Here is a 15,596-nt window from a genome sequence, read left to right as displayed (position 1 = left end):
CAAAGCAGAAAGATAGAGTAAACTTCTAGAGCAACTAATGACGTTTCTTAAATACATTGCAGGCAGTGTGTGCATGCGCGTGTGTGCTTTTCTGTCAATTTCCTTCACAACTGTCCCAGCATCAATAAAATGGGCATTGCTGATGGTGCAGTAAAAGAAAAAAACAGTCAAGCAGTCAGCATTTTGTCAACAGACTTCAGTTTGGAAGAACTACACATCCTATGTGAGTGTCTTACTAAAAAAAGCATTGGCAGTTCATCTAACTTTTCTCTCCCTCATAATCTCCCACTCTACGTAGCTCTTCCATATCTCATGTCATTCTTTCTGATTCTCTTGCACATGCTCTTTCAATCACTTACCCATTCATTTGTTCATGTGTTCAAAATTTTGTGGAAGCCTTCTAAGTGCTAGCTTTGGGAGGAGAGAGGATAGTTACAAATACGAATGAGACAATATTTGCCCTTAAGGAGCTATCTTTTGGTTCTAACAGTTAACTTTACATAATTTTGATATCTTCTCTCTTTTCTCTCCCTGTCATTCTGTCTCACCTTCTCCCCTTACCTCTCCCAGAATTCCTCCTCTTTCACCTCTATTTCTTCTCCTCAACTGAATGACCTCATTTTTCTTCTTTTATTCTCCTTGTTCTGTTCATATTCCTGTATTCTTCTAGGGGATACTTGTGCAGTGATATTTCTCTTCTACTTGCAACTTATTTTTCATCCGTTAGCACTCCATCATTCTTTTTTTTTTTTTCCATTATTTTGAATTTATTTATTTGTTTATTCTCCTCCTCTCATTTTTTTTTAAACAAAAGTGTTTGAGGGCCTTAAAACCAAAACAACAACAAAACCCCCAAGGGCACTGTCATGTACACTCAGTGAGGGCAGAACGATTTCTTTTATTCACTCCTGTATCTCCAGCAGCAAGAACAATCTGGAACAGACTAGGTTAAGAATAAGATTTCTGGTAAGTCAATCAAAGTAAAATGCTATTCTATTTTGGAGGAAAATAAATGTCATTTTGGCCCCTCCTTCTAAGAGGTAAACCCCATAATGACTGCAATTATAATTTCTTAATTGATAGACTATTCCATCTAGTAGAACTGCCATGCATTTGGTTACTGCAAACATAAAAAACAAAAACAAAACAACAACAACAACAACAAAAAACAGCCCCTGAGATGTCTCCAGACAGAATAAAAGGGTATAACTAGGCCTTCTGGGAAGTCATATAGGAATATTTCATCCTGTTCTCTTCCATAAGACAGTATTTGGTAAATTAACTGAAACTATTTGGTAGTATCTGAAAGTATAAATAAGTGCCTTTGAAAGCCTAGAATCAGGCCACTATGGGTAGTGTAGGACTGAGATCTCAGAAGGTTGTGCGGAAAGAATTTTGGGGGAGATCTAGGCCAACTTCTCATTTGGCAGATCAGGAAAGTCATGTCCAAAGTGGGCAAATTACCGGCTCAAATTCACAATGTTTATTAGAGACAAACTTCAAAATGAGAATTCTTCCAGGCCTTTGGATTCTAAATTCTTGTCTCACATCAAACTTACTCTCATTATTGCAGAAGAAAGGTTTCTTCCATTACCATATCTAAAGCTGTCTACAGGGTTCCTGTTGAATGTCCAGAATCAAAACAGCCTTGTGGAACAAAACAACTCAGGATAATCCCTGGGGAGCATGTTGTATTCTATAAAGCCAATTATTTTCTATTACTAAAAGTAAGTTAAATTTATCATCTATGACTATCTTGAAGCAGAAATTAATTGCATGCATGTTTTACAAAGGATGTGTTGACAGAATTATTTAAAATTTTAAGATAACTTTTATCAAATATATCAGAATGTTTATACTCAAATGGGATTTGCTTTCAAAAGAATCATGTTGGGATGCAAGAGCTTTTTCCAGGGATGTTGCCATTTCTTTGGTTGCTTCCAATAGCAAAGCTACTCTTAAAGGTTAAATCTTTGCCATTGTTGGGAATATTCTGAAAAACATGGAAGGCAATTTTAGTATATGTGCTGTCGAAGCGAGCACTGGAAAGCAATTTCAAAAGAGAAGTTTGAGAATGTTTTAGACAATGATAACATTATTGTAATGCAATTGTAGTCTTTTAAGGCAACTGCTTCAAGAGCTAGTACTTCTAGGGCTAGTACTCATGCAATGAATACGCTATCTTTTATTTGTTTAAAAATATCTAATCATTTATTGTGTGAGTATACTTTTAAAACGTGAACCTCAAAACTTTGCCACTGTTGCCTGTTTATGTGCTTACTTTTGGCTTAGAAATGCCATGATGTTGTACAACGAATATTATACTTTGAAGAGATAATTGACCTTTCTAAATTCAGTTTCTTTTAAATGAGGGTAACAAAAGTTACCTCATAAAGATGCTTTGAGGATATAAGTGAGATAATGAAAGTCATGGTGTTTTGTAAATTGCAAAATACTAAGAAGTTTACCACTGTCCATCTACCATCAGGATCATAGGGACAGTTGAAGAGCGTAGGGCTTCTACTCTCTCCAGAATCTTCTTGCAATTCCTGTTTACAGCTAACGTCCTTATTCTATATTGCTGACTGTTAGCAAGGCAATGCTACTACACTCAGTTAAGTCTAAAATCACTCTGGTAACTCCCAGAAGCAACAGTATATAAACTTCACAGTCACTAGTTTTCTTGGACTTTTTAGATGGTGAAAAGTATAACTAATATTCACTTAAGAGCAGGAGAAACCAGATTAATGAGGGTGATGGAGATTGGACTATGGAGACAAGACAGACAGGTAAGCATGGAAGGAAGCACAGGAAGAAGCCTGGAGAGCAAGCAGTAAATAGGCAGCAGCTGAACTAACAGAATACACATCATTAGATCAGGAGCACTGGCCTTTGAGGCACAGGCAGAGTTTGGGCAGTGAGGTAGTGCAGTCAGGGTGGTAGGCCTGGCATACAGTAGTGGCTCAATGTTTAATTTAAACAGATAATATATAGTTGGGTGGAAGAATGAAGACAGCTGTGTCTGGGAACTCATGTTCAGAGGTAGAGTGATGGCAAGGACTCTTCAAAGGAAAAGACAGGGTAGTTCCTTCAGGATGCAGCTTCGTATTAAGATTGACAGACCCTGGAAACTAAGAAAAGTAGTCATCCCTCCCATACGAGATGGCACAGGTCTGAAAACATCAATAAATATTCTCTTGACCAATTGCTAAGAGCTAAACAGAGCTGTTGTGTGGTTCACCAGGATGAGAAATAGCATTCTCTTCTGAAACTTCACATGATTTGAGTACAACAGAGACTACAAAAAGTAGCACGGAGACCTTTTCAGTTATCCAAGTGTTCAAAGAAAAAAAATACAATTATTTACAAATGGCACATCTCTTCTGTGCCAGGCAAGTACTAATCATTTCCACGTATATTATCTTGCTTAAATCTTATAAAATTTTATAAGGTAGTTAGTATTCTTTTTTTTAAAATAGAAAAATTTGGGGTGCCTGGGTAGCTCAGTCAGTTAAAGCTTCTGTCTTCAGCTCAGGTCATGATCTCAGAGTCCTGGGATGAAGCGTTGCATTGGGCTCTTTGCTCAGCAGGGAGCCTGCTTCCCTTCCTCTCTTTCTGCCTGCCTCTCTGCCTACTTGTGAGCTCTCTCTCTCTCTGTCAAATAAATAAATAAAATCTTTTAAAAAAAATTTAAAAACTATAATGGAAAATTTGAGGTTTGATTAGATTAAATGACCTATGCAATGTCACTTCACTAATGATGAACAGAGGTGAGATTCAAGGTCTGTGTTTTCCATTGTCAGGTTGCCCTATACAGGAAGATGTAGATTTAATATTTTTAATAATTTCTCGTAGACAACCAAATTCAAAGGAGATGACAAATTTTGGTGACAATAACAGCTCCCATGTCAACGTACCATCAGCTATTCCATGATAAAACTATAATCCTTTCTCATATTTATGATGTTTACAATAAAATTATCTTATTTTGAAGCTCTATCTATAATTAATTTGATTAAACAAGCCAATCTCCTCAGATTACTTAATAAGTGAACCTACCCTTGGTAGGAGACAGTTATTCCTGCCACATCAGAATTTTCACAGCCCAGTGCAAACAGGGAAAGGAATAGGAGGTACCCAAGAACAGACGATCCCAAGTAGAGTTTTGCAGCTCCATACACACTGATCCTGAACTTTTTCATAACTATCCCCCCAGAGAATATTCCAAGGGCCACTGCAGGTATGTTGATGAGTCCTGAAGAACAAACAAACAAACAAACAAAAAATATATATATATAATTTTGTGAATCTCTAAAAGAAATTTGAGTGTGCCGACATAAACTTTCTGAGAGATTATATAAAGCTATATAATAATTCCTGACAATTTATTAGACTGGTTGGTCATTTTAAGTTATAGAAATATTCATTTACTATTATTCACTGACATATCAAGAGATTTTGTGAGTGTCTAGGTTATAGATTAAGGATAGCACAACTGAGAGTCTCAGAAGCCTGCCTAACACAATATCCAGCACAGAGTTTAAAATCAATAAACACTGAATTAATCAATGAGTCAATGTCTTTCTGGTCTAATCCCAGGATTAACAGGTACAATCAAGGGGCAACTAGGTGAAAATTAACGTTAAGTTTGTGCATAAGAGAATAATAGGTACATGGAATTCAGGGAACAAAAACACAGTTTTGGTTCTTTTTTTCTGGCCCAAACCAAATTTATTTTATTTAGACTCTAGTTGTTTAGTTTGGTATCTACCCTAACAACCGCAACAACAAAACAATGTATTAGTTGATGACATTTATATTTACTATTTGCTTATAATGTACCAGCCACTTGGGTAAGCATTTGATGTATCTCTCACATTTATTCTTTACCACAACCCTAGTAGATAGCCGTATTGTTATTTTCACTTCTGACAGTAATTTATTCATGGTCATGATTAGTAAGTGTTAAAACAAGATTCGACAATACAGAGTCTGATGTCAAATCTCTTGTTTTTAGTCACTACATTATACCATCTCTCCTCCAGACAGTTTGGGACTCAGGATTCTTGATAAACAGATGTGCAATCTCACTAGTAATAAAATAAATGCGATTTTAAAACAGCACTAAGAAGAGATCCAACAAAGTGGTTGAGAGCTTGGACTCTGGGGACCTAACTGCCTGGTTTGGCTCTCAGCCCCATACCTTCATGGCTTTGCAATGGCAGGTGATTTCTCTGAACTTCTATAAACCTGTCACCTTACCTATAATATGGAGCAAAAACAGTACTGAGGTGTTAACATGAAAAGTTCCTAGCACAATATATGGCACATAAATATCATTCAATTAAGTTGTTACTTGCATTTCAATCTATTAGAGTCACAAAGATGAAAATATTGGGATGGGTGGGTGGAGTGGAACATTTCTGTGTTAGAAAAGGTGGGAAAACAGGCTCTTTGCTGACTTCTTGTTTAGATTTTAAATTGGTAAATGTTAAAATTAAAATGATCACATTAGAGATCATCCCATCTTGAAGGAGGCAAGATCACAAAACTGTTGAAAAAAAAAAAAAAAAAGAGATGCTATTTTTTTCTTTCCCAGCTAAGCTGAGGTTTGTGGCTATAGCAAGTGGTAGAGATAAATGTATCCTGGGCCCCTTAAGAGCCAAAGGTCAACTAAAAGGAAACTGCTTATTATTTATTTTTCCAAAGAGAGGATATAATGGAAAATAATATAACAAACTTGGTTTCTCATGACCCAAGTTAATAAATGCTAATATATTCTCCCAATTTTTCTGATTTTTAAATATGGAGATATATAAAACAGATTCCTTCTCTGTTCCAGATTCCATCTTCCTTCTCAAGAATTAAGCATTGCCATGGAGTTGATGTGTGCCATTTAAGACCCTATTTTTACATACACATATTCACAGTACTTGACTTCAAATCCCCCTCTCACAGACCCAAGACTTACACAAAAAGGGCAGAGTCCTATTCTCTCTTTCAATTCTATCTCCCAAAAGCAATTTATAAAAAACACATCTTCTGAAAACTAGCCTCTAAATTGAAACCTTGAGAGAGTGTGCTTAGAATTTCATTTATTTTGTAAAATATCAATCCAAACTTGGGACATAAGGAGTCATAGCACAAAGGATCACAAAGGATACCCTTTGATACTTTGTGTAGGTTCATGCTGTATGGGTTTCCCTAACTCTTCCCCACCCTGATCTGGCCTAGAAGACCTTGAGAATCAAAATGGGGTGATTCTAAGGGCATTGCTCCCTCAGTACAGAATGTTAAAAATCAGGAATATCCTCTCCTGACTGATCTCCTCTTAGAGCCTGTGTTCTCCTAAAATTCCAGAAAGTTTCATGCACTCTCTTGCCTCCAGTCCTTTCTAGGCAAGATATTTGCTTCATCTGATCAACATCCTTTCAGTACACCACCCTAGTGTCCACATTTCATGTTTTAACACCCCCTTATTCTTTTGCTTTTAATTTAAGAGGTATTGATACCTCTTCCTAGAGGATTTTCTTCTGACTCCAAGATAGGGTTTGTTCTCCCAGAGTTCTCTAGACTACTCCTAGAGACTTCTCACAGCCTCCACCAGCCATATGGTGCCTCCAGAGACATCTCTGATATCAGGGTGCACAAGGTGGGTCATCAGAAGCCCCTTTCCTCCCTCTGCCTCTGACCCTTGTACAGGGTCCCATAGGCATCAGTCTTGGTCCTTGTCACAATTACTGGCTAGCTTATCTGGTTTACACCCCTCACCTTCCCATAGCACCTTCAAGACAAAAACTGTGCTCACCATCATATCCTGAGCTCCTTGTAGTTTTCCATAAAAATGTGCCAAATGGCTAAACTTTAGTTTATCCACATACAACAGTTCTCTTGGATATTTTACTTTCCTATTTCAAGACAAATGAATTATAAAATGATTCTGTAAAAACAGTAGCAGTACATTTCAAATATACTGTCAACTTGATTCCCCCTTTCAAATTCTCTAGGATCTGTAAGCTATCTATGCTGGGCCAAGTTGAGTTGATAGCAGATTTCCTAAACATCAGATGAGATGTGCTGCTTGCCTCCCAAAGCTTCTCCTCTTTAGTCTAAAGTATTTTAAGTCAGCTGATGAAGTAGAAATTTCACTGATTTCTTCATTACACACTTCTTTTCACTCACACCATAAAATGTGCTGATCTTAAAATGTTTACCATTTAAATACTCCAAATGGAAATACCAGTTGTAATTTACAACAGCATCCACAATTTGTTTCAATTTAATTTATGTATGTCTTTTGAATTTAATATATTTACTCAAATAACAGGAAAGCTAAGAGAAATTTAAGAATGAATATGTTGTTGTTACTTCCATATACTCATTCAAGCTGAAGACCTTATTCTTTGTTACTGTTCAAAACAGGAGTTATTAAATATAAATATTTATATATATTAAATATAAATATTTTAAGATTGACAGCACAGTTACAATATAATTTGGGAACTCTGATTCCCATACAAATGTACAATAGCCTTAGCCACTAAAATAAAATGGTAATAGTTTATAGTAATAATAGTACTTTGGGATGTTTTAGAGCTTTTCTCCCAGCAAAGTAAAATTCTGTAATATATAATGGACCTTCACAATGTTATACTGTTAGAAGATTTAAATATATGGGACTTTTCACACTCATGTAGCCAATTTGGTATAGACAAAGAAGTAAAATTAGCCATCTTTCTTGGGTATAATAAGAGTATTTTTTTCTCACAAACTAAGATTGTTTTCCATTATTTCTCAGATTTTTAATATAACTTGACCTAATTTTAGAACATATCATAACACACATTTAATTTGCTAATGCTAGCTTAGCCACAAAAAATTAATGTTTTCTATTATAAGCAACTTTCCCGAAATAATTATCATAACTTTCCCTTATTTGTCTGTGTATCATCTCCAAGAATGGAGAATGGATCACTGCTGTCAATGAGAATCAATGTCAATGTATCATGTCCACTAGGTATTGTTTTATTTAATAAAAAAAAAACTCCAAGAAATTAAGAAAAATGGCTAAAAAATTGCAATCTGTGTATTAAGAAGGAAAACAAAACTTAAGATCATTCTCATGTAACTTAACAGTGATAGGAGAAGCTTTGAAAAAAGGAGAAAAATTAAGCTATCTAAACTTCTTCCAGTGGAAACTGCAATGGGGGAAGAAAAACCCCACACACTTGAAAAAGCAAGATCATTTTGCCATATGCCTCCTAGTCCCTGAATTTGAAACATTTTTGTTGCTTATTTTTCATTAATTTTCTTGGCAAAATTATATTTTAATAATTAAAATATTTTAATAAGTAGTTAACATGAGAAAATATTAATCTAAACTTTAGAAATACGGCCAACATAGCAAAACACATACAGCAAAAATAAATCAACAATGTATCAACTGGCCTTTGAAAACTAGGAAAATTTCTGTTTATTCTTTCTGCCATGTCAGGTCAAATGCCTTCTCTGAGAGCAGAGAGGAAACGTGCTTTCTTTGTGCTTCTCCCTTATTTCATCACAGAAAGGATCATCCTTTATAATTTCCCCCAGCACACCCCCCCCAAAAAAATGAAGGAGGAAAGAGAGAGAAAAATGATAGAAGAAGAGAAAGAAGTGAGAGAACAGTATTTACTGAATGATAGCGATAGACATTTACAATGCATTTTCTAGGTTTTATTTAATCTCTATTTTAACCTAATGATGCATCTATTTTCGCCATTCTAAAGATAATCAAAATAAGTATTATGGATGTTGACTCATTTTCCCACTTACCCTTACTCTGCTTTTTTTCCATACTTAATGTGAAACCCAGATACATTCAGAGAAGAATCCTAGCTATAAAGATTGAAATCATTAGACACTATTACTTATCTCTCATAAAGTACTTGAATAATCCATAGACATGACATGATGGAAACTATGAAGAATCAGAACCTTAGGTAAACTTTGATAGATGAGTTAAAAAATTCTGATGATGAGCTTGGATCTCAGGGACCATATGAGTGTACAGAGGATTATGGTTGAAAGAAATCAACTGTCCACAACTTAAAAAACAATTATTAGATTCTTCTTGTCAGTTTTCCAAAACTGATTATGTCCAGAGAAGAAATATAACTCAGGGGAAATAATTTTATTCCTGGCTACATTATAATGTATGTATGCAATTAGGTAGACCATTGAATCTCTCAGAATTTTAAGTTCTTTCATCTGTGCTAATTTTTCTTAAGAATAATTTTATAGCAAAAGTATTTCATTTATTATCTACCCAATAAAAAAATAAGATTACATACAATCTCATTTTCTATTATAAATATCTTTTCCCAAACAATGCTCTTAATTTTCCTTTATGAAATAAATGTTTTCAATTTGAAATAAAAAATGTATTTATCATTCTAGTGACACCAAAATCAAATGCCCTCAAACTCTAAGTGTTATGCACATGTTGAATAATAAGAAATGAACATACACTTAAAGATGTGTCACTTCATTGCAATTCATAGGGAAAAGATGGCTTTTTCATTTTGATAAAAGAAACTTGACCTTTTTCACATTATATTAAAAAAATTGAAATGTATTATAACCAGCAGCGCCTGGGTAGCTCAATCAGTTAAGCATCTGCCTTCCACTGGGGTAATGAACCAAGGGTGTTGGGATAAAACCCCACATCTGGCTCCCTGCTCAGCAGGGAATCTGCTTCTCCCTCTCCCTCTGCCTGTCCCCCTACTTGTGTTCTCTCTCTCTCAAATAAATAAATAAAATCTTTGAAAACAATCCACTATCTGAAATGTATTATAACCTAAATGTGAAAGTTAAAACAATTAGGCTACTAGTAGAAATATTAGGAAAACATTTTCACAGCCTTCAGGTTTGAGAATTTCTTGAAACAGGCTTAAAATAGCAGTAATGAGAAGAAAAAGACTGGAAAATGGACTTGTTTAAAAATATGAAATGGGCTGCCAGGTGTAGGGGGTTAGGGAGAGGGTGGTTGGCTTATGGACATTGGGGAGGGCACGTGCTATGGTGAGTGATGTGAAGTGTGTAAACCTGGTGATTCACAGACCTGTACCCCTGGAGCTAATAATACATTATATGTTAATAAAAAAATATGAAGCTCACCACTAGGAGAGTAAAAAGAACTGAAGTCTGTGAGAAAATAGTTATAATACGTATATTCAGTAAAGAACTTGTATCAAGAAAAAGTACCTATCCGTACAAATCAGTAAGAGACAGACAGCTCAAGAGAAACAGGCAAACAATTTGAACATAATCCACAAAAAGAGAATGTTGAAACGACTAACAAGCCTGCAAAAAAGTGCTCAACATCATCAGTTACCAGTTACATGCAAATAAATTATAATAGGATATCTCCACACCCCGTAAGAATGGTGACAATGAAAAACACTGACAATAGTGAGTATGACAGGGATACAGAGAAACTGGAACGTTTTTATACTTCTAGTGTGAGTATAAATTTACACAACCCTACTGTAAATGTTTTGGTTATATTTAATGGGTCTAAACATATATACTTTCCATGACCAGCAATTCTGCTCCAAGTTACAGTCAAGAAAAACATTGTGTATACACCCACTAAAATACATATAGAATGATCAGGCAGTGTTATTGATACTAGTGAACACCAGAAAACAACCCAAATACCCACCAACAATAAAATGAACAAACTGTGGTATATTCATATGATAGGATATGACACAGCAATGAAAAAGATCAAACTGTTATACACAACATGAATGAGTCTCATAGATTTCACTTTGACTGAAATCACCTAGACACAAAAGACTACACAGCATACGCAACATACGATCCCATTTGTCTAAGTTCAAAAACCATCTATGATGACAGGGTTCAGGCAGGGTTCAGGGTAATTATTAGCTCTGGGAAAGCATATGGAGTAGGACGAGGTTTGAGAGAGCCCTCTGTGATTCTGAAATGAGCTCCACGTTCTAGCTGACAGTCACTACACAGGTTTTGATGTAAACATTTATCCAGCCGAGCTACACATTTAGGGGCTGCAGAGTTAACTAGCGCTTGTAAGTTATGGCTCAATAAACACAAAGGAGATTTTGAAATAAAATTTTAAAAATGTCTCCTAAGCTTTTATTTCTCTTCTATTCTTGTTAAAGTCAGTATAAAGTACCAACTGGCACGATGGGGTTTTGGGGGGAATAAAACCTAAAATGTTTTTTCAGCTCCACCATTAAATCACACAATTAACTTAATTTGAACCAATCAATGTTGAAAGCAAAAGTTGAGTGGTATAGCTTTAATATTTATAATTTAGAAGAGTAGTCTGAATAGTCAATTAAATTAACATCTGTTAAGTGCCCATTACCCAGGACTGTTACAGGATAATTACATATTCTGAAATAAACGCAGAGGCCTCTTTCAGAGATAGATACATAGAAAATTTTAAAAACATTTTATGAAGAAGAAATGTTTTTAAATCATTGGAGTTTCCTACTACTAAGGAATTTGTCCAAAGGAATAAAATCTATTTATGCCTTGAAACAGAACCATTAAATGATGTCCTCATGAACTAAGGGAGCTAACCCAGGTTTTAAAAGTATCCAATTACTAGGAGCATGATGTTCATGTATTTGCACATTCTGGTTCTTCTTCCTTCATTTCTACATGCTTTTCTTTGCCCTTCAATAGCTTTTTCATCGTTGACTGACCTGCTCTGTTAGAAACACAGCCCTTAAAAATAACCTGAATGCCAGGACTCAGAAAAGTCCTTTAACTCTGAGCAAAAACAAACTTTGTTTTGCAATGAGCACCTTTTAACCTCTCTGAATACTCACTTTTTTATAATCCTAGAAACGGTTCAGGTTAAATGGCCACTGTTAGGAAGTTCTGGCTACACTTGAAAGACACATACCCAATATCACAATCTCCTAATAAAATGCACATTCAGTTTAATATTCTTAAGGTCACTCACTTACAGTTGTGAATAATTCTTGCTGCAAAGTTGTACCACCGACAACCTCAGTATTTTAACTGGATTTTTTTTCACTCTGGTAGATTTGTTTTCACTCACTTTTTGACTTCATATCTAAAATGCCATAAATCATCTTCAGTCTAAACAGGAGAAGAGCTTTCTCTAAAATACCTAAGGGTGAACAAGATGCAGCTGATGGTGCCTACTGGTGAGTGTGAAGGACAGATGAGCATACCGATAACAAAGTTGGCTTTGGAGGATGACTGCCCATACTGCTGCTCGATGTACTTGGGTTTATAGGTCACCATTCCAAACAAAGAATTGAACTGAACCGTGCTGGCACACAAATACAGCAGGTACAGTGGATTTCCAAAGAGATTCTTCAGTGACGGAAGAAAGTCTGTAAGACAAAAATAACGTGGGAGTGATTAAAGACCGTGTTGCACTCAGCAGAAGACACAGTCTTATCACCAGGGCACAGCTGGCCGGGTCCCACTGCCACAGTTAGAAGGAGCGGTTCTAGCACGGTGCATACAGACACTATGGATATGAAGCACTGGCATAAGTCAAGGCTGAGATTTGTCGGGTTCATATCAAGACACAAGCACTCGCTTCTACAGGCATATAATTTAGATGACAGTTAGAGGTAGAAGTCAGACAGGAACACGTTCCTCCCAATGACATGGGTAGAAGGAAAGAGAAACAAGAATACTCCCTCCCCACAGAGCTGAAAGTCATTGGCAGGACATCAAGAACTTCAGTTTTCTGGTATCTCCTCTTTAAACTTGCATCATGGTCACAAAGAAACATGAACCTTATCTCCATTTAATTTAATGAACTTAATCTAAGAAATGAGGTTTAGCATTCTCCCTTCTTCCTATGATGTAGCTGAAAAGTTTGAAATGTGGAGATTTTCTGTAAATACTGTTTGCTGGGCCCAACTAAGGGGGACCCATCATTCTCATGGTCACTCTTTTTCCACGTGGAAGGAATTCACGTGAACATGTCTGGCCTTGTGCCTCCCCATTGCACTCATTCCTTCCGTCAAGGGTGGGAAACAGGCACTGACACATTTGTCAAATGACTGAATCTCATCTGTCAAAAGGCCACAAGATCTGAAGATTCACTCTCTTCAGTCCACCCAGACTGATGTGAAGCAGCAATCCCAGATAGGGGCCATTGCTAGGTCTAACCTGAAGTAGTGTAAGGGTGGGAATGTCAGCAATGAAGGTTACCCAAACTTTGGGTCATATTCTTTAATCTACTCTCCAGTAATAAAGCTGACTTTGTAATCTTCAATTCTGTGTCCTGTATAGTTTCTGAATTCTTCTAAACAAACGATGGGGAGAGAAGGGTATTATATATAGATACCCTACAGAGTCTTAACAGGAAAACTGAAAGTGCTTCAAAATCAAGGAGAGTCTGGTTCACCTCTTGCCATTTCCATTATTTTTGATTTCTCTCCAAGGGATGTTTGGTAGTCTGTATGATCGTCCATAATAAACTTGGATTTCTCAGAGGAGGAACTGGAATCCTCTTTACTTCGGTGTCTCGGAAGACTTTTTGGTAAACACCAGAAAGGCAGAGCTGCGAGAAGACTTACAATTCCTGCTATTAGGTAACCCAGCCACCAGGCTCCTACCCACTGGGGATCCTTTGGAGTAATGGTTATGTGATCTGAAAGACAGAGAGGACGGCTAAATTGCATATACAGCAAAGCCAGTGAGTTGAAATAAGCCTCTTTTTTTTTTTTTTTTTAAATCCTAGCATTAGCTCTATCACATCATAAGAATACCTAATAATTCATGCATGATAACTTTCTAGTCTGAACGTTATAATCTTCTTGCTTTTTGAAGGAAACATGCTGCTTTATTTCTGGAACATGCTGCTTTTCTTTATTTGTTCCTTAGATTTAAAATATAGAGCCTAAATCCTGGGGGAGGGGGTCTTACTCTGGGGTTTTGCAGAGGAAACCCCTGGTCCATGACACAGGAAGCAAGCACCCTATGAGGGAGAATTATGGGGGCTCCAAGCCTTCTGCCGGCTACCCCCCAACAGCAACCCTTGCGTCTGGTCCACATATTGAATGTCTGTCCAGGATTTTTCTCAAAGAAAGACTGGTCCCAGTGTAGTCTAAAACACTCAATGTTACTCACTAAATGACAGTAATACTCCAGAGCTACTCTAGGTCTGAAGCAAGATTTGTTTATATAAATAAAATGTCAAAATCTTATTCATCAGCAAAACTTTATTTTTGACACCATTTCTTATTTGACAAAAAGGTAAGTGGTGATGAAGTTTTTTTTGAACCAAATCAAGTGGTTTTTTTTTCTTTTCTATTTCTATATCAGAACCCATAAAACTTACGATAGATCTACCTCCACTACACTCCGTGAGAACAATGAACTAAACACATGTCCTGTGATGACGAGGCTCCGTTGCCACATTATACTTGGTAAAATGTTCACACTGGCTCATCGTCACATCTTCATTTCTTCCCCTTAACAACTTCCCTCTGTACCACTCATCACACCTATGCTTTCTTATCTGAATCAGCCTCCATGAATGGATTTTAAAACCTCAGGAAGTCAAGCACTCAACTACTATTGTATTCACCATTTTGTGGTAGAACAGCACCTGGGACAGAATAGATGCAAAATTAATGAGGTTAATGAATAAATAAATGAATGAATAAAAAAAAATATTTGGAATGTGTCTTGCAGTTTGATAAAAAAGAAAACCTGGCGCAAGAGTTTTGCATTTAACTTTAACACATGTGGACCTCAAAATGCAGTTTCAGAATTTAAAAAAAAAAAATGAAACCTGTTTTCTTGTTTCTAACTGCTTTCTTGAACTTCTTTAAAAAGAAAGAAAAGTGATCTCCACATCTAGGAGGTACATCTCACAAGAAAGAAACACATTAATAGAATGGAAAGATGAGGTCCCCCATTTGTTCCCTCCACAAGCACTCTCCCAGAGAATTAGGTAGCCTCATTCTAATATACCTCCATCTGAAAAAGATCTGTACAGTAAAGAACATATTTTGGTTGCCAGAAGACTTTCAATTCTTGGTCTTTCTGGCAAATCTACAAAATACATTATCAACTGATGTGACTGTCATGTTGCTACACCTGAACCAACAAGAAGCCACAGTTTTTAGTCTTAACTATGCTGGAATTCATTTGAAGTGGCAAACCAGAAGTGGAAAGGGATACATCTGAATAACAAACCATGGGTCATCCAGTTCTAACCATTGCCTATTTTTCGTATTCCATTTATTAATGCATGTAGTGATTATATCAATGACCAATTTTCAGTGGATTATTTTCATTTTATGAAAGATTGCCATCCTGTCACTTTATAAAAAGGGAATTTGATATTTTCTACACCATCCCCATTAAAAATGTTCAGTGACTAAAATAAATAAATAAATAAAAATAAACTTCCTTACCTAGGTTTACAAAGCCAATGTCAACATACAGTTTGGCACATAGTGAGCCTAGCAGGAAGCCAAAGATTGGTCCTATAATTGCAACCGTCTGCACACACCCTGCATCAAAAAAAAAAAGAAAGAAAGAAAATGAAAAAGAAGTGG

The 15,596-nt window shown here is 36.2% G+C and overlaps 1 protein-coding gene across 3 annotated transcripts in view; it reads right to left on the bottom strand.

Annotated features, from left to right (window-relative positions):
• The window catches only part of LOC111142204 (solute carrier organic anion transporter family member 1C1), a 56,668-nt gene that overhangs the window by 11,697 nt on the left and 29,375 nt on the right, over positions 1–15,596 (bottom strand). For all 3 annotated transcript variants that reach the window (XM_022495228.1, XM_022495230.1, XM_022495229.1), the window contains 4 exons: positions 15,453–15,551; positions 13,433–13,678; positions 12,237–12,401; positions 4,060–4,255 (listed from right to left, as the gene is read on the bottom strand). In XM_022495228.1, the coding sequence (XP_022350936.1) occupies positions 4,060–4,255; positions 12,237–12,401; positions 13,433–13,678; positions 15,453–15,551 (706 nt within the window). The remainder of the gene's footprint in view (positions 1–4,059; positions 4,256–12,236; positions 12,402–13,432; positions 13,679–15,452; positions 15,552–15,596) is intronic.

This window comes from Enhydra lutris, unplaced genomic scaffold (assembly GCF_002288905.1).
Source record: "Enhydra lutris kenyoni isolate GAN:26980312 unplaced genomic scaffold, ASM228890v2 scaffoldscaffold7, whole genome shotgun sequence".
NCBI classification, from domain to species: domain Eukaryota; kingdom Metazoa; phylum Chordata; class Mammalia; order Carnivora; family Mustelidae; genus Enhydra; species Enhydra lutris.
The sequence above is the reverse complement of the archived record's forward strand: the minus strand, read 5'-3'. Positions and strand labels throughout refer to the sequence as shown.